Source organism: Danio rerio, chromosome 23 (assembly GCF_049306965.1).
Source record: "Danio rerio strain Tuebingen ecotype United States chromosome 23, GRCz12tu, whole genome shotgun sequence".
NCBI lineage: Eukaryota > Metazoa > Chordata > Actinopteri > Cypriniformes > Danionidae > Danio > Danio rerio.
In genome coordinates, this window is record NC_133198.1 from 642849 (window position 1) to 662455 (window position 19607).

General features: G+C 42.9%; 2 protein-coding genes across 5 annotated transcripts; one reads left to right on the forward strand and one right to left on the reverse strand.

Annotated features, from left to right (window-relative positions):
* Positions 1-581: 581 nt before the first annotated feature.
* kcnk15 (potassium channel, subfamily K, member 15) lies at positions 582-4831 on the reverse strand. 3 transcript variants are annotated; one of them, NM_001111231.1, is given in 3 exon segments: positions 588-1223; positions 1406-1841; positions 4365-4822. In NM_001111231.1, coding segments are annotated over 3 exon segments (903 nt in total). In that variant the 5' UTR covers positions 4648-4822; the 3' UTR covers positions 588-1039.
* A 3458-nt stretch (positions 4832-8289) lies between these two features.
* Positions 8290-18339, forward strand: ogfr (opioid growth factor receptor). 2 transcript variants are annotated; one of them, XR_012398229.1, is made up of 8 exons: positions 8293-8549; positions 9886-9954; positions 10040-10121; positions 10197-10275; positions 12586-12652; positions 12733-12881; positions 14078-15053; positions 15687-18339. XR_012398229.1 is itself a non-coding variant. In NM_001311349.1 (7 exons), exons 1-7 carry the CDS (start codon positions 8445-8447, stop codon positions 14919-14921), a joined length of 1395 nt encoding a protein of 464 aa, NP_001298278.1. In that variant the 5' UTR covers positions 8290-8444; the 3' UTR covers positions 14922-18339. The 2 variants fall into 2 exon arrangements, 1 of the variants encoding a protein (NP_001298278.1); NM_001311349.1 differs by having other exon boundaries at positions 8290-8549; positions 14078-18339.
* The last annotated feature ends 1268 nt before the right edge of the window (positions 18340-19607 follow it).

Sequence of the window (19607 nt, forward strand, 5' to 3'; positions counted from 1 at the left end):
GTGACACAACAACCCCCGCCCCAGGTCTTCACTTTCGTTCACGCAAACCTCAACCACCCCTCCCCTGCTGTTCACTTTTGTCCGTGACACTACAACCCCCGCCCCAGGTCTTCACTTTCGTTCACGCAAACCTCAACCACCCCCTCCTCTGCTGTTCACCTTTGTCCGTGACACTACAACCCCCGCCCCAGGTCTTCACTTTTGTTCACGCAAACCTCAACCACCCCCTCCCCTGCTGTTCACTTTTGTCCGTGACACAACAACCCCCGCCCCAGGTCTTCACTTTCGTTCACGCAAACCTCAACCACCCCTCCCCTGCTGTTCACTTTTGTCCGTGACACTACAACCCCCGCCCCAGGTCTTCACTTTTGTTCACGCAAACCTCAACCACCCCTCCCCTGCTGTTCACTTTTCTCCGTGAAACTACAACCCCCGCCCCAGGTCTTCACTTTCATCTTGGAAGGTTGTCAGAGGGAGTTAAAAAGATAACATTTATTACATTTTCCATTATTTATATTCTATTAACATCTACCCTAACCGTAATCCCGACCCTCACAGCAATGTGAAAACAGCAATTATACGCAGTATTATTCTTATTATTTATTAAATTACCTATTAAATCGTATTTTATTAACATCCAACCCTCACAGTAATGTCAAAATATGCATTATTGTTGTACAGTGTCACAAAAACTGTGCTATATAGATGTGCTGATCTGCAGCTGTATCTCTTTTAGACTTTACCCATTTAAATGGTGCTCAGTCAGCACACTGAGTGGTGGACTGCTCTGACGTGATTCTCTCTTCCGGCTGCCGTTATCAGTCTCACACTATAGTTTTCCTCCTTCTGAAAGTCTTGATCACACCATCCTGGAGTTTCTCTGTCATTATGTTGGCTAATAGGATTGTAAATAATGATGTGTTGTGCTCTTCACTGTGCTCTGAGTTTACACACTATGACCACTTCAATACTGAGAAACACACACACACACACACACACACACGTGGAAAGGGAACTCAACAGTATAACCAGTGATCCTTCAAACTATATTTACAGAGATTTCCTGCGTGTGGTGAAGCTGAGTCCAGCAGATAGTGTGCTGCGCGGGGAGGAGAACGCAGTGTCCGCATGAATCCTGCAGGACACGGAGCTCACGCTGCAGCCGGCACAGGTGTTTCTGCATGCGGAGGTGTGATCCAGGTGTACGCGGCTGCAGAACCAGCGCAGGTGCGGTGTGGGCCGCGGGGACAGCAGGTTTGTGCGGCTGTGTGTCTGGCTGTCCCGTCTGAAAGCTGGAGCCTTGCGCAGTGAGGATGCCCGCAGTGATGCCCGCTGCGATGCCCGCTCCGCTGCGTCCCGCTTCTCGTCCTCAGTGTTTAGCGTCAGGAAGCGCAGAACCACCAGATTGAGGAAGGCCCCGATCACCGTCAGCCCCAGCAGGATATAGATGAAGCTGAACAGCACGTACGGCTGGTTCTCCTGCAGGTCCTCCTTCTTCTGGAGCGCCACGAAGTCCCCGAAGCCGATGGTGGTGAGCGTGATGAAGCAGTAGTAGTAGGCATGGAAGAACGTCCAGCTCTCGAAGTGTGAGAATGCAGCGGCGCCCACACAGAGCGTGCCCAGGCAGGACAGCACACCCACCAGCACCATGTTCTGCGTGGAGATCTCGGTGCGCTGCAGGCCCAGAGCTCTCTTCATGCGGCTGAGGAGGAACCGCACGCCGGTGTTCATGCGCTCGCCCAGACTCTGGAACATCACCAGGGTCAGCGGGATGCCCAGACCGGCGTACAGCATGCAGAACAGCTTCCCTGCATCTGTGCCTGGGGCCGCGTGCCCGTACCCTGCAGGACAGTGTTGCCAAGGCACAGTTACATCACAGACTGCTCATTTTTAGGTTGAACACACGGCAAAAAATGCTGTATTAACGTTAATGCTGCTAACTGATGATCAAGGTTTCGATTGCACGTGTGATGCATTAAAACAGCCGCGGCCGCGCTTCATTCTCCAAATGTATAGTCTGTCTAAAGTGATGTATACACCCTATATAGTATGAGCAGGGATACATTCAGCCAGCGCAGTCGTACATCCATAGTAAAAGTGACGTGTCTGCCGGTTTGTTTACTTGCGGGAGTTCATTGGCATTTTCCCGCATGTGAATTCTGACCAATTGAAAAGCAGTTTTGGAACTATGTTCAACAACATCTGGCCAATGAGGGATGTGGACTGTCACATGACTGCATTTTGGTTCTTTTCATCTGGTCCAGACCAAAGCCAGCAGTGTGGTGTGAAAAAGACGACAGAACTACAGATGTGAACGCACCCTAACACTACTAGACTATTAAGCTATTTGCTAAGTGTGAGTTGGAGCTGGTCGGAGCTAAACTATGCAGAGCTGCGGCCCTCCAGGAACTGAGTTTGTGACCACTGGCCAAGGCTGCGCGGTTCGTTTACAATGAACACATGTTAATGAAAAGTACAGTTGAAGTCTGAGTTTTTTTCCTCAATTTCTGTTTAACAGAGAGCAGATTTCTTCAGCACATTTCTAATCATAACAGTGTTAATAACTCATCTCTAATAACTGATTTATTTTCTCTTTGTCATGATGACAGTAAATAATATTAGACTAGATATTCTTCAAGACACTTCTATACAGCTTAAAGTGACATTTAAGGGCTTAACTAGGTTAAGTAGGTTAACTTGGCAGGTAAGGTTATTGTATAATGATGGTTTGTTCTGTAGACTATCGAAAAAAATTAATAGCTTAAGGTGGCTAATAATATTGATCTTAAAATGGTGTTTTAAAAATTAAAAACTGATTTTATTCTACCTGAAATAAAACAAATCAGACTTTCTCCAGAAGAAAAAATATTATCAGACAGACTGTGAACATTTCCTTGCTCTGTTCATCATCATTTGGGAAATATTTGAAGAAGTAAAGAAAAAAAATCAAAGGGGGGTGAATAATTTTGACTTCAGCTGTATGTTTACATTTTGATTTGTAAATCAGCTGACACATTTAAAATGGTAAATTTTAATAGATAACTGAATGTTAACTGTATTATTCCATTTAACTGTGGACTTTTTTAATAGAATTTATGAATTGTAAATGTTAGTGAAAAATGTAATGTATAATTAAATGAAATAATACAATTAACATTTATTTAGAGTTTATGTAGTTTTCCAAATCATAATTGCATTGATTAATCCAGAGATTTTAAATGAATAAATATAATTATATAATTATAAAATTATATATATATATATATATATATATATATATATATATATATATACACATACAGTTGAAGTCAGAATTATTCGCCCCCTTCAAATTTTTTTTCTTCTTTTTAAAAAATATTTCTCAAATGATGTTTAAAAGAGCAAGGAAATTTTCACAGTATGTCTGATAATATTTTTTCTTCTCAAAAAAGTATTTTTTGTTTTATTTTGGCTAGAATAAAAGCAGTTTTAATTTTTTTAAACACCATTTTAGTGACAAAATTATTAGCCCCTTTAAGCTAAAAATTGTTCTCGATAGTCTACAGAACAAACCATCATTACACAATAACTTGCCTAATTACAATAACCTAGTTACCCTAATTAACCTAGTGAAGCCTTCAAATGTCACTTTAAGCTGAGTAGAAGTGTCTTGAAAAATATCTAGTAAAATATTGTTTACTGTCTTCATGGCAAAGAGAAAAAAAAAACAGTTATTAGAGATGAGTTATTAACACTATATGTTTAGAAATGAGTTGAAAAATCTTTTCTCTGTTAAACAGAAATTGGGGAAAAAATAAACAAGCGGTCTAATAATTCAGGGCTAATAACTCTGACTTCAAATGTATATATATATATATATATATATATATATATATATATATATATATATATAGGTTGGAGTTTGCTTTGGCATTTTATAACTGCATGTATTCATTTGAGCTAAATCTACTGTGACAAGGACAAAAGAGTAAAATCAATGAGACTTTAACTTAATAAGAATGTGATGATGAGATGCTTTGAGCAAGTAGATTTATTAGGGCTATAAATAAAAGACATTGAGGTGAAGTTAGTTTTACGCACTTTCACCTTCCTAATATAATGTCAGAAAAATATTGTTGTTAAACTCTAAACAGCTAAATCATATATGATCAGCCAATGATGACTATCACAGCTCAACTCTGCTGACAGTGAGTAAAATCGAGCTAATGTTGTTTTGAACGCGTGCGATTTCTCACACAATATCATCTCAGAACTCATTACAGTGGCACATTGTTACTATTATTAATCTGCATTCGCTTTGTGAAGCCCTGCTTTACTGTTTAATGTAATGTCTGTTTGTGTGAATGTGAAACCCTGGACCGCACCTATGGTGGTGATGACGGTGATGGCGAAGTAAAAGGATCCGGCGAACCTCCACTGTGTGCCGGCGCGGTGTGGCTCCGCCTGCCGCAGCACGCGCTCCAGCTCCTGGTAGTCTCCGTCGGTAAAGCGGTATTTCCTCCGCAGCTCCGCGCGCTTGTGCTCCAGCATCCGCTTTCGGGCGCTCTCGGTGTCGGACTCCAGCGCGACGAACACCGCGGCGCCCACCAGCAGATAGGAGAAGATGCAGAGGATGAGGGACAGAGTGCGCACATTCTGCTTCTTCATCTTCTTCACACACACTCAGCTGGGGTAAAGACTGTCGCGACTGTCAGAGGCATTCCCGGGGATGCGCACAGTGCGTCGTGTTCATGTCGCTGCCGTCTCCTTCATTACATTACATTAGGCAGAGATGCTGGAGGAGATCAGATTAGCGGAGCCTCTTCACTTTTCTTCCTGTTATGCGCAAATCGCGCGATTTAACCCTTTTGGGGGAAATGCTTTGGAAATGTTCAAAAATTCAACAATACACTGTTCAGACTGACTCCTCGTTGGTGATGTTGGGGCTGTTTTTGCCCCATTGACCTCCGTTATAATTCATTTATTGATTGTAAAGCCATGACAGTAATCATGCAGTCTTGATTGGTGCTGGCTTTCCTGTTGGGATTAAGAGGGACAGTCATTTGTACTGGTGAACATCAGCTGTCAGCATTAACCCTTAGATAGGCCTGTGCTGAAGAGTTTCTGTCTTTTATTTGGAGTAAAACAGCAGGTTATAGTGTGTGTGTGTGTGTGTGCAGAAATACACTTGCTGTGTTTACTTTGTTCTGAGAGCTGGGAGGCTTTGATTTACACACGCACACACACACACCATATAGAAGGCAGAACTGATTTTTTTTTTTTGCAATTCATCGGATTAGTAAAGAGTAATAAAAATGTTACATCTTCCCAACAAATATACACTCACCGGCCACTTTATTAGGTACACCTGTCCAACTGCTCATTAACGCAAATTTATAATCAGCCAATCACATGGCTGCAGCTCACTGCATTTCGGCATGTAGACATGGTCAAGAGGATCTGCTGCAGTTCAGAGTGAGCATCAGAATGGGGAAGAAAGGGGATTTGAGAGACTTTGAACGTGGCATGGTTGTTGCTGCCAGACGGGCTGCTCTGAGTATTTCAGAAACTGCTGATCTACTGGGATTTTCACGCACAACCATCTCTAGGGTTTACAGAGAATGCTCCGACAAAGAGGAAATATCCAGTGAGCGGCAGTTCTGTGGGCTCAAATGCCTTGTTGATGAGGTCAGAGGAGAATGGCCAGACTGGTTTCAGCTGATAGAAAGGCGACAGTAACTCAAATAAGCACTCGTTACAACCGAGCTCTGCAGAAGAGCATCTCTGAACACACAACACGTCCAACCTTGAGGCGGATGGGCTACAGCAGCAGAAGAGCACACCGGGTGCCGCTCCTGTCAGCTAAGAACAGGAAACTGAGGCTACAATTCACACAGACTCACCAAAACTGGACAATAGAAGATTGGAGAAACGTTGCTGCTCTGATGAGTCTCCATTTCTGCTGACACATTCGGATGCTCGGCTCACAATTTGGCCTTAACAGCATGAAAGCATGGATCATCCTGCCTTGTATCAGCGGTTCAGGCTGGTGGTGGTGGTGTAATGGTGTGGGGGAGATTTTCTTTGGGTCCATTAGTACCAATTGAGCATCAACGCCACAGCCTACCTGAGTATTGCTGCTGACCATGTCCATCCCTTTATGAGCACAGTGTCTCCATCTTCTGATGGCTACTTCCAGCAGGATAACGCAGCATGTCATAAAGCTCAATCATCTCAGACTGGTGTCTTGAACATGACGATGAGTTCACTGTACTCAAATGGCCTCCACAGTCACCAGAGCTCAATCCAATAGAGCAGCTTTGGGATGTGTTGGAGATTGGCATCATGGATGTGCAGCCGACAAATCTGCAGCAACTGTGTGATGCTATCATGTCAATATGGAGGAATATTTCCAGTATCTTGATGAATCTCTGCCGTGAAGGATTAAGGCAGTTCTAAAGATACAAGAGGTCCGACCTAATACTAGTCAGGTGTACCTAATAAAGTGGCCGGCGTGTGTGTAAACTATCAATGTTAGAAAGAAATATGCTTATATTTAGTAAAGTCAGGCCTAAAGTTGGTTGGCTGGATTTAGCTGGTCAACCAGCCTGCTTTAAGAAGAGTTTTGGCCATTTCCAGCCTGCTCTTAGCTGGTCAGGCTGGGAGTTGATCAGCTAAAACCAGGCTGGAAATGGCCAAAACCCCTTTAAAAGCAGGCTGGTGGAATCCCACTCATCATTCCTTCAGGATTATAAGACAGTGACATAGTAAACGACACAGAGGAATCATAGAGCTCAGTGTTGTCGAAGATGTCTAGAATAAATGAGTGTTATCTCTGGCTTATTATGATCTGCTTCATTACAGCTGTTGCCATAGCTACCACGTTCAGAAATAGCAGTTCAGTGCCGAGGCTAATCGGCTGCACAGCCTCTGCATGGAGTGTGCTGTTTATTACTCATCTCACCTGTAATCCAGAAGCGCTTTGACATGCAGAAATAAAAGTAGTTCAGCAGGACAATGACATGAACACACTTGACACAACATGCCCAGCATCCTCTAATCAAAAACTTTAGCCAGTGCAAAATGCAGCTGCTAGAGTTCTCCAGGTCTAGAAAACACCACCCTAATTTTATCCAACTTAAACTGGCTGCCTGGTAAAATCTGTATTGATTATAAAATATTACTTTTAAACAGGGCTTCATTTGTGCCGGAACACAGCGGATCCGTATCCGGCACCTCATTTTACCGATCCCCCTCCTCAACTGCCCTCCTCCTCCGTCCGCTGTACACTTTCTTCTCCCCAACCCTCTTCACTTTCATCCGCGACATCTGTCCACCATCCTATGCCCCGCCATCCAACGCCCGCCTCTCCACTTTCATGCGCGAGACCTCTACATCCTTGGATAACATGCCGGATCCGTTACCGCGATCTGTTCCGGGACCTTGCAATTCACAAAAATAATGGAGCTCATGTTTATCTAACCAACTATCTGTCCCGCTACAATCCAACCCGCTCTTTAAGATCTCAAAACTATTCTGGTAGTACCCAGAATAGCAAAGTCTACTAAAGGAGGTCTAACCTTTTCATGTACGGCTCCTAAATTCTGGAATAGCCATCCAGATAATGTCCGAGACTAGTCAGGGTAGAGGGAAAGATGAATGCTGCAATGTACAGAGACATCCTGAATGAAGACCTGCACAAGAGTGCTCTCCACCTCAGACTGGGGCGACGCTTCATCTTCCAGCAGGACAATGACCCAAAGCACACCGCCAACATATCAACGAGTGGCACAACAACAACTCGGTGAACGTCCTTGAGTGTCCCAGCCAGAGCCCAGAACTAAATCCTATTGAGCATCTCTGGAGAGATCTAAAAATGGCTGCACACCGTCACTTCCCATCCAACCTGATAGAGCTTGAGAGGTGCTGCGGGCAAACATTCCCAAAGACAGGTGTGCAGAGCTTGTGCATCATATTCAAGAAGACTTGAGGCTGTAATCACTGCCAAAGGGGCATCAACAGAGTGTTGAGCAAAGCCTGTGAACACTGATGTACATCTGATTTATCAGCTGTTTATTTTAAAATACATTTGCAACAATTTCAAAAACTCTTCTCATTGTCATTATGGGGGATTGTGTGTAGAATGTTGGGGAAATCAAACTATTTAATCCATTTTGGAATAAGACTGTAACATAAACAAACGTGGAAAAAGTCAAGCGCTATCAATACTTTTGTGTTTATGTGTATGCATGTATATGGATGCGTATATGTGCGTGAGTATGTGTGTGCGCGCGCGTGCCTATGTGTGTGTGCGTGTGTGTGTGTGTGCAGTCGCTGAGCTGCAGCAGCGGACGGTCATCTGCTCCTCCAATGGCTCTGTGCGGATGCTGCTCTCCACAGCGCGGGTTGATTATTGATCAGGTTATTGATCAGCTTATTCTCCATCATCGCTCGGCTGTTCAGGGATGGAGGACGATCTGCTGTGTGAGTATGACTCCACCTGGGACACGGAGAGCGACGGGGACGAGCTGGAGCACAGCGGTCGCAGCAGGAAAACACGGCCCGCCTTCGTATGTGCCTATTTATACATCTACATCTCTATATTAGACATATGTACGTGTTCTTTCTATATACACACACATATATAAGAGCCTCTGCTTCAGTAAGGCGCTGCACGGGGACTCTTTGATCCCACAGAAGCGCTGCGGTTAGCCTCAGAGAGACGTCGGTTTATTCGCGCTGTGATGTTTTTATTCATGTGTGCGTGTTGGACCGTTACTCTCATCACTTGATGAGCACGGGCGGAAGTGTGTAAATAAACCTCTTTGAAGGTATCATCTATATACACTTGGAGCTCTGTTTTACCTATTTTAGTGTGTTTTATAGAATAGCATGTTAGCTAGTTATTTAACGTAAGCTCCGCTGACCGGATGTACGTCACTCGTTGATGATTTCCCCGTCATCGACTGGACGTCAGAATGGGGGGTTGTTTTATTTTTGAAGGGAAACGCGAATTGTTTCTTATTATATAATCGATTAATTGTATTTTATTAACGTCTACCCCTATCCCAAGCCGTCAAGTAATGTAAAAAACAGTTATTATACCGAGTATTGTTCATATTATTTATTAAATTAGCAATTAATTGGTATTTTACTAAAGTCTACCCTTACCTCAATCCTCACAGTAATGTAAACACAGTAATTACACAGAGTATTGTGCATATTGTTTATTAAATTAATCATTAATTACTATTTTATTAATGTCTACACTTATCCTAACCATCATAGTGATGTAAACACAGTCATTACACCAAGTATTGTGCATATTATTTATTAAATTACTGATTAATTTATATTTCATTAATGTCTACGCTTATCCTAACCATCACAGTAATGTAAACACAGTAATTACACCGAGTATTGTGCGTACAATTTATTAAATGACTCATTAATTACTATTTTATTAATGTCTACGCTTATCCTAACCCTCATAGTAATGTAAAAACAGTAATTACACCAAGTATTGATCATATTATTAATTAAATTACTCAGTAATTCTTTTTTATTTACATCTACCCTTACCTTAACCCTCATAGGAATGTAAAAACAGTAATTACACCAAGTATTATTTATATTATTTATTGAATTAATCATTATTTGTATTTTATTAATGTATACCATCATCCCAAGCCTCACAGTAATGTAAAAAAGAGTATTATTCACATTGTTTATCAAATGACTTATTATTTTTATTTTAATAACGTCTACCCTTACCACAACCATCACAGTAGTGTAATAACAGTAATTGAAACTGCATCTAACAATGATGGTTTGGGATTTTGTTAGTTGGGCACGCTGGCAATGAAAGCATGCATCTGAAACAAATCAATCTTTCAATGTTTGCAGTGGTCCAACTCTTCCTCCAGGAATCTCAGAGCGGCCAAGGATATGCAGAACTATAGACATGGATATCCAGTAAGAGTTTGGTTTTTTCCTCCTAGAATGAGATGGAGATGTTCTGAAGTGTGCTGCTGACAGGATTATTCTCATCTCTTTGCAGAATATCAATGAAGAGGAGTGTCCAGAAGAAAGAATGACCAACTTAAAGTTCTACCTAAATGAAATTAAGTCTTCTCCTGACGGTACGTGCTGGCTTTCTTCTCCACTTTCCAAAGTTGAGTTGAGTTGAACTTGATCTTCTTCTTTTTGGTCATTAGACGTCTCGATTGAGACGTTTCACACAGAGTGGAGGACCGATTACAAAAGGCTGGAGAGAGTCCATTCCTACATTCAGTGGTATGAAACGCATCTTTAACTTTAACACCATCTTCTTTGTTGTTATCTGCCAATAGTTGCATCCCAAATGACACACTTATGCACTTGTACACTCAATCGTGTCGTGTAGAGTTTAGTAATGCCTCAAATGGATCACTAACATTATTTAATGGATGGGAATTCAAACTTTTTCCCAGGCAGTATAACAGCTGCTAAATAAGTGAAATAAATGATCAAATTACCAAATAGTAACTGTCATGAGTACAAACTCATTCACCACCGAGAGGCGGCATAATCACTTATGTGGGAGAACTTTGCTTTCACAATCTAAACTAAATTAAATGGATCAACATCAGCCCCCAGCAGCCCCTGCCCTTCATCTATAGCTTTCCCCCTTCATAATAAGCCCCTCCTCTTTATCAATATTTTCTCTTTCATCATCATTATCTCCTCCCTTTTATCATCAGCTCCTCCCCTTCATCATCATTATTTCCTCCTCATTATCAGTAGCTCCTCCCCTTCATCATCAGCTCCTCCCCTTCATCACCAGTATCTCCTTCTCTTCATCAGTAACTCCTCCCCTTCATATGTAGCTCCTCCTCTTCATCATCAGCTCCTCCCCTTCATCATCATTATTTCCTCCTCGTTATCAGTAGCTCCTCCCCTTCATCATCAGCTCCTCCCCTTCATCACCAGTATCTCCTTCTCTTCATCAGTAACTCCTCCCCTTCATATGTAGCTCCTCCTCTTCATCATCAGCTCCTCCCCTTCATCATCATTATTTCCTCCTCTTCATCAGTAGCTCCTCCCCTTCATCATCAGCTCCTCCCCTTCATCACCAGTATCTCCTTCTCTTCATCAGTAACTCCTCCCCTTCATATGTAGCTCCTCCTCTTCATCATCAGCTCCTCCCCTTCATCATCATTATTTCCTCCTCTTCATCATCAGCTCCTCCCCTTCATTACCAGTATCTCCTTCTCTTTATCAGTAACTCCTCCCCTTCATATGTAGCTCCTCCTCTTCATCATCAGCTCCCATTCATATATACCTTCTCCCCTTCATCATCAGCTCCTCCCCTTCATCATCAGTATCTCCTCCTCTTAATCAGTAGCCCCTCACCTTCATATGTAGTTCCTCTTCATCATCAGCTCCTCCTCTTCAGTAGTAGCTCCTCCCTTTCATATGTAGCTCCTCCTCTTTATCATCAGCCCCTCCCTTTCATCATCATTATCTTCTCCTCTTCATCAGTAGCCCCTCTCCTTCATATGTAGCTCCTCCTCTTCATCATCATTATCTCCTCCTCTTCATCAGTAGCCCCTCCTCTTCATATGTAGCTCCTCCTCTTTATCATCAGCTCCTACCTTTCATATGTAGCTCCTCCTCTTCATCAGTAGCTCCTCCCCTTCATATGTAGCTCCTTTTTATCATCAACTCCTTCTCTTCATCCTCATTATCTCCTCCTCTTCAACAGAAGCTCCTCCCCTTCATATGTAGCTCCTCTTCATTATCAGCTTCTCTTCATCACAATTATCTCCTCTTCAACAGTAGCTCCTCCCTTTCATATATAGCTCCTCCTATATCATCATCTCCTCCTCTTCATCAGTAGCCCCTCCCCTTCATATGTAGCTCCTCCCCTTCATCATTAGTATCTTCTCCTTTTCATCAGTAGCTCCTCCTGTTCATCAGTAGCACCTAACCTTCATCATCAGTATCTCCTCCTCTTCATCAGTAGCTTCTCCCTTTCCTATGTAGCTCCTCCCCTTCATCATTAGTATCTCCTCTTCTTCATCATCAGTATCTCCTATTCATCAGTAGCTCCTCCCCTTTGTATGTAGCTCCTCGTCTTCATCAGTAGCTCCTCCCTTTCATATGCAGCTTCTTTTCATCAGTCGCTCCTCCCCTTCATCATCAGTAGCTCCTCCCTTTCCTATGTAGCCCCTCCTCTTCATCATCAGTATCTCCTCCTCTTCATCATCAGCTCCTCCTCTTCATCTTCAGTAGCTCCTCCCTTTCATGTGTAGCTTCTCCTCTTCATCAACAGCTCCTCATGTTCGTCATCAGCCCCTCCTCTTTATGTTCAGTAGCTCCTTTCTTTCATGTGGAGCTCCTCCCCTTCATCATAATCAACCCCTCCCCTTCGCTAGTAGCTCCTCCCATTTAAAGTGCACCTACTCTTTTTAGATTGGTGTGCTTTAACTGTGAATGAGCTACTGACACTATTCTACAAACTGACGTAGACCAGTGCACATGTATGTGATTTGGGACGCACCCAGTGTGTGTGTTTTCAGTATGTTTTCCTGCTCTTGAAAACTAAATCTGTCCTGCATTCAGGCTGTTTCCTCTGCGGGAGCCGGGAGTGAACTACATGGCAGCAGAGCTCACCAAGAAGGAGATCCAGGTGAGTTACAACACAGAGACTGCAGGTGTTCTCCAGATGTTCTCCTTGTTTGACTGTCTTGTGTGTGTGTTGTCTTGCAGGCGTTCAGGGAGAGTGAAGAAGCTAAGAGTCGTCTTTTAGACTCGTATGAACTCATGCTGGGCTTCTATGGGCTTCAGCTCCTGAACAGAGAAACTGGAGAAGTGAAGCGCGCCGACAACTGGAGGGAGAGATTCGCTAATCTAGAGAGGTACGGCTCAGGGTTGTAGATATTTAGTATGCTCTTTCAGTCATGTTCGTTTGTGTAATACATGCTTCATTCCATTAAACTTAGGTATTTATTTAAATGACATCTAATTTATTAATAAATGTATTTATGGAATGCCTTCCCCCAAACCCTAGTAACCCTAATAAGGAGACACTTACACCCTGAGTGCTTTTAGGGTCGAGATTTTGGAGGTTTCTGATTGGCTAATTGACAACATTTGAGTTAATGTGAGGCACAACTGTAGAATAGTATTGAAGGAGAAGCTCAAACACACTGCTTACTTGTGTGACAACATGGGAAAATCAACAAGCCAGAATCAACAACAAAGCCAGATTACCATTAGCTGAATGACACTGGGAACAGACTGATGTGTGGAGACATGTGCTGTGCTCTGATGGAGCTAAGATTGAACTGTTCGCCATAATGAGCAGTGTTACTTCTGGAGGACAAAGAGGAAAGCGCACAAGCCTAGAACACCATCCCAACTGTGCAGCATCATGTTGTGGGGCTGTTTTGCTGCAGGAGGGACTGGTCCACTTCACAGCATAGATGGCATCATGAAGACAGAACATTATGGAGAAATACTGAAGCAACATCTCAACACATCAGCCAGGACATTACAACTTGACCACAAATGGCTCTTCCAGACAGACCATGAGCCTAAGCATACTGCCAAATTAGTTCACATGTGCTTCAAGGACAACAGAGGGAATGTTTTGGAGTGGCCATCACAAAGCCCTGATGTCAATCCTATAGAGAATGTGTGGGCAGAGCTGAAAAAGCTTGTGCGAGCAAGACAGCCTACAAATCTGACTCAGTTACAGCAATTCTGTCAGGAGGAATGGACCAAAACTCCTGCAAACTATTGTGAGAAGCTTGTGGAATGAGACTTAAAACATTTGGCTAAAGCTATACAGTTTAAAAGCAAAGCTAAAAATCCTTCAAATAGTATTGTTATACAAACAGTAAGTTACTGGTGCTGCAGTATCAACCCAATTACGGTCCAAAATCACCAGTTCTCCGTACCCATCCCTTATTAACACTCAACCAGTTTTTTGGCACCAAACAGTGCCATCAAACCCCTGTCACAGCTAAATCACAGTCACAGACGTGCATATTTACATACTTTAAAGGTTTTGTTCATTTCAAATATTCTAAAACTGGTTTTCCTCTTCCAGAAACATGCACAATAATCTGAGAATTACCCGGATACTCAAGAGTCTCGGAGAGCTTGGCTTTGAGCACTTCCAGGCTCCTCTGGTGCGTTTTTTCCTGGAGGAAACTCTGGTGCGTAAGACGCTCAGCAGTGTCAAACGCAGCGTCCTGGACTACTTCCTGTTCGCGGTGCGGGACAAGCGGGAGCGCAGGAAGCTGGTGCGCTTCGCCTTCCAGCACTTTGAGCCCAAAGACAAGTTCGTGTGGTGTCCTAGAAAAATCCAGAAGCGCTTCAAGAAGAAGTCGGAGAAGCGGCAGAACTCTGTGGTGCTGAGCGGAGAGAGCGCAGCCAATGAAGACTCACGATACAAGAGCAAAGATGGAGAAGCAGACGCCAAACACTGCAAATCCACCGCCGATATCACCGATGTGAAGAAACAAGAGGACGGAGAGTGTGAGTCCAGAGCTGAAGATCCAGAGAAACACACAGAATCAGACGAGCAGCATCTGAATAATGGACAGAGCGCTGATGTTCAGCCTGCAGACACACCGGATGAAGACCTCCAGAATCTGGCTAATAATAATAATATTAGCGAGTGTGAAGCTGGCGCCGCGGACTGCACAGACCCTCAAGATCAGATGGACAGTCCAGTGCGTGCTGGAGAGCCTACAGAACCTGCAGCAGGATCAGCATCAGGTTTAGCATCAGGAGCGAGCAGAGATCGGACTGACAGCCCAGAATGCATTGCTCCATCTGAGACGTTCCCCCAGCCGGACTCGGACAGCAGAACTGGAGAAACGAACGGACTAAACCACAAGCAGCCGGAGCCGGAGGAGCCCATGGACACGCTGGAGATCTGCTCCTAGCTCACACACCACTGCTGCTCACGAAACACTTTAACAACTAGCTAAAAGATCTGATTAGGGTTGTCACGATGACATTTAAAAAACATCCACTTCCCGCTAACATTTGAGCGTGTTCTTAAACACTGCTGATTGGTCGTTGTGTTCATGTGCTCAACAGAAATGACTGTGATTGGCCGTGCAGGTCATCAGTTCACCACTGTTCTGAGTGTAAACACAGATACGGGGACATCGGAGTGTTTTAAAGCCGCGAAGATCAGTCGATCCATCAGCAGATTGCTTGTATATGAGCTCATTGACAGATCAGCTGATCTAAGCAGCTTTAAAACACTCCAGTGTCCCTGTATCTGTGTTTACACTTGGTAGAGATCTGCTCCTAGCTCACACTCCACTGCTGCTCACGAAACACTTTAACAACAAGCTAAAAGATCTGATTAGGGTTGTCACGATACTGAATTTATGTATCGATTGATACTGACATTTAAATCCATTTCCCGCTAACATTTGCGCGCGTTCTTAAACAGCGCTGATTGGCCGTTGTGTTCGCCTGCTCAACAGAAATGACAGCTGTTCTCTGAATGCTACCACAGATACAGGGAAACTGGAGCAGTTTAAAGCTGCAATGATCAGTCGATCCATCAGCAGATTGCTCATATGTCAGCTCATTGACAGATCAGCTGATCTACGCAGCTTTAAAACACTCCAGTGTCCCTGTATCTGTGTTTACACAAAAAGTGGTGAACTGATGACCTTCACGGCCAATCACAGTCATTTCTGTTGAGCAGGTCAACACAACGGCCAATCAGAAGCATTTCAGAATGTTAGCCAGAAGTGGTTGTTTTAAAATGTCAGTATCGTGAGGACACTAGATCAGAAATTATATTTGTTTTCAAGGGATTCCTTCAGATATGCTTTCGCTTAAGACTTGGACACAGCAAGCTGATGGCGAACAGCTAGCAGAATGAAACGAGAGTGTGTGATTTGTGCCCGTGCGGAGGATGTGTGTTTCTGCTCCAGCAGGGGGCAGGATAGTCTGTTTATTTAACTAAAGGAAACCAAACTTCAGATGAACACGTGCAAAGCATAAATAAAACAGCGTTCAGCACCATTATCACAGTAATCGTCACTCACCGCGGAGGGATTCACTCCTGCAGATATGTCGGATAATCGTCACTTCCCTACGTCACACTTTGATTCGCTGCTGAATAACCAATCATTCTACACGCTAAATCTGGCCGATGAGATCCGAGCGTGGAGAATCGGAGTCACCTAAAAGTCACCTTCTGCACGCTGTTTCTGTTGCTCTGCAATAACACTTCTGAAATGCTAGTTGGAAGTAGGTGTTAATGTTCCTCTGTGTCAAGTTTCTTTGCTAGTTTTTTTTTAACGCTTCCTGAATGTACAAGTGGCTCAAACGCGCTCATTTTGAGGAACCAGCGGATGAGCTACAACTTTAACCATGAGGTAAACACAAAACAAAACTTTCCATCTGGAGCTCCTTCATGGGAGTCCACACTTGTAAACAAACGCTCCAACGACTCGCGCGGCTTTCGGTGTCGCCCAAACTCGTCAGCACTACCAAGCTGACCAATAACAAAGCTTGGACTATGCGTCGTTGCGACATGTAGTAAATTTTTTTAAAAGGTGTGCGTCAGCGACGCCGACGTCGACGGCCACAGCGAAGGCTATATGTGTCCACCCGTAGGCCGCGCCATAGCATACACGTGCGCTTGACACGAAAGTATAAATCAGCCTTAAGACAGCACTCTGATTGGTTATCCAGTAGCGAATCATAGTGTGACATAGTGAAATGACGTAAACAATTCAAGTCACGAAGAAACACACAGAAGTCGGCTGTAATTTCACTACATGTCCCAAATATCTGCAAACTATATGGATTGTTAGATTATCAGACATATCTGGAGTAAATCCGCAATGCTATCCCACTGCAATTCGTAACTTTTTGATTTAGTGGCTAATTCGTATAAAATCGTACAATCTCATTCATACAATTTAGTAAGATTTGCTCATCCAATGACAGTTGGGTTTAGTGGCGGGGTTGGATGCCACGCCTACTTTTTAAAATCGTACATTTCTGTACGACTGAACTCGTACGAATCAGCCACTAAACTAACAAAACGTAAAATAGTTACGTTTCCTCGTAAGATCAGGCTGGAATCCTTCGCTGGTGAGTGACGATTACTGTTATAATGGTGCTGAACGCTGCTTTGTTTACACTTAAATGCGCACTGGAAATTCTGGTTTCCTTTGGTAATGAGAAAACAGACTACACTGCCCCCTGCTGGAGCGGAACCGCACGTCCTGTTGTAGAAGTTCAGAACACACAGCTTTGTTTCAGAAAGCTTTCGCTCAGTTAGTGTGTTCACGTGTACATTGTTTGTTTAGACCAGGAGTGTCCAAACTCGGTGCTGGAGAGCCAGTGTCCTGCGCAGTTTTGCTTCAGCTTGCTTCATCACGCCTGCCTGGACTTTTCTAGTATATCTAGAAAGAGCTTGATTAGCTGGTTCAGTTGTGTTTCATTGGAGTTGGAACTAAAATTTGCAGGACACCGGCCCTCCACGACTGAGTTTGGGCACCCCTGGTCTAGACAGAACCTGATGTGAGCCCTTTTTTGTTTGATCTGCGCTAGTTGTCTGGCGTGGCCCAGCAGTGTCCCGACCCGAATGATTCGAGTATACGTTTCATTAATGTGAATGTTATTGTCAGGGGAGACATACGCCTGTCAGCACTGCTGGTTTATTCTAGATATTTGTTCACACTTATTTACACTTTACAGGAACTGATCAAATAATGTCATGTTTACAAATACAAAACCATCTTTAAGAAAATCCACCCACAATACATAAAGTTATAGTGACGGTTCACCCAACAACATATAAATGTACTGGTTATTTACTCTCCCTCAAGTGATTATAAACCTTTATGAGTTTCTTTCATCTGTTGAACACAACAGAATATATTTTAAAGACTGCCGGTAACAACTGACTTCCATTGTAGGAAAAACGAATACTATGGAAGTCAATGGTTACAGGTTTCCAGAATTCTTCAAATTAGAAACGTTTTGGGTGAACTGACCCTTTAAGATGATCATTATTATGATGTATTGTTGTGGATTCTGCCCTAAAACTTCTGACCTCTGCGTTTGACTTCAGCAGTGATTCAGAAAGTTGATTCTCTGAATGTTCAGCACATGCAATAACTCTCAATTTGTAAAGTTTTTACCCCCTTCCCCCCCACAGTACCTGAAATGACCGCTTCTTGAAATATCTAAAATAAGCTTTTTTTTTGTTTGTTTCTGCCTGATTTAATGTTCATTTACTGTTGCTTCTGTTGTTTAAAGCCCCTCTCCTGTTCTCTACTCATATGATTAAATGCTTTCTGAAATAATCATTCAACTTTACTTTTGTTTGGCTTTCAGTATCTTTATTTCTGCTGTTCAGCAATAAGCGTGCGGGAATTAGAGAAAGGGATGATGGCAACAATAAGGATAGTAACTCAACTGAGCAAATTCAATAACAGCTAATACAGAAATACATATGGAATAGTATAAAAAGGAAAAGAAAGGGAAAGTAAATAATAACATATCTTAATAACTACAGAGGGAAGACTTTGATGCATTGACAATTTCAATATAAATAGGAAAAAATAAATAGTATAAACAACAACGTTGTGGGGACGTTGCATTTTGTTTGGAAATTAAAATCATGATGACGTCAGAACCCAACATCAGGCCAACTTCAAAACCCAGCATCCAAACTAAAATCACCCAAATATCAACATCTAATGATGCTACAGCTTTAGGTTGTTTGGACGTTACCAGTATGACCTCTGCCAGACATTGGATTTTGGTTGCCTGATGAATAAATGTCAGTATTTGACGTCAATTTGTCGTTGTTTTAAGACGTTGGCTCGATGTTGGATTTTGGTCACTTTCTACAACCTAAAATCAACCAAATATCAACATCTAATGATGTTCATCTTGACGTTGTGTGAACATTACCACTATGACGTCTATCAGACATTACATTTTAGTTGCCATACCTGACAAATTAATGTCAGTTTGTGATGTCAATATGACGTCAATATGGTTTAAGATGTTGACTCGACGTTAGATTATGGTCACTTTCCAACACAACCTAAAATCAACCTATCAACATCTGATGATGTTACAGCGTGACGTTGTGTGGACGTTACCACTATGACGTCTATCAGATGTTGGATTTTGGTTGCCTGATGAATAAATGTCAGTATTTGATGTCAATATGAAGCTGGTTTAAGATGTTGGCTCAACGTTTAATTTTGGTCACTTTTTACAACCCAAAATCAACCAAATATCAACGTCTAATGATGTTCATCTTGACGTTGTGTGGACGTTGCCACTATGACGTCTATCAGATGTTGGATTTTGGTTGCCTCACCTGATGAAGAAAGGTCAGTATTTGAAGTCAATATGACGCTGAGTTTACACTTAGATAATGCTCGACTATGATAGCAGGTTTGGCATGCTGTCCCGGGAGAAAACCCTAAGCTTGGAGATACATGAGCCCAGGGTTCCTGCCTGGTCAATGAGCATTAGGAGGGATACAGGATCAGGTATGTCTCAAGCGCTCCCGTTTATACTTAGGCTTATATGGTGGTACTGATTGATCATGTATGTATGTGTTATGT

Bases quoted from the DNA above. Each gene is read 5' to 3' on its own strand.
- kcnk15 (XM_005161888.6), bottom strand. From the start codon at position 4,647: ATGAAGAAGCAGAATGTGCGCACTCTGTCCCTCATCCTCTGCATCTTC. The intron at 1,842-4,364 runs GTGCGGTCCAGG...ACTGTCCTGCAG, and splicing joins CACCGTCATCACCACCATAG to GGTACGGGCACGCGGCCCCA.
- ogfr (NM_001311349.1), top strand. From the start codon at position 8,445: ATGGAGGACGATCTGCTGTGTGAGTATGACTCCACCTGGGACACGGAG. The intron at 8,550-9,885 runs GTATGTGCCTAT...CAATGTTTGCAG, and splicing joins GGAAAACACGGCCCGCCTTC to TGGTCCAACTCTTCCTCCAG. The intron at 12,882-14,077 runs GTACGGCTCAGG...TTCCTCTTCCAG, and splicing joins AGATTCGCTAATCTAGAGAG to AAACATGCACAATAATCTGA.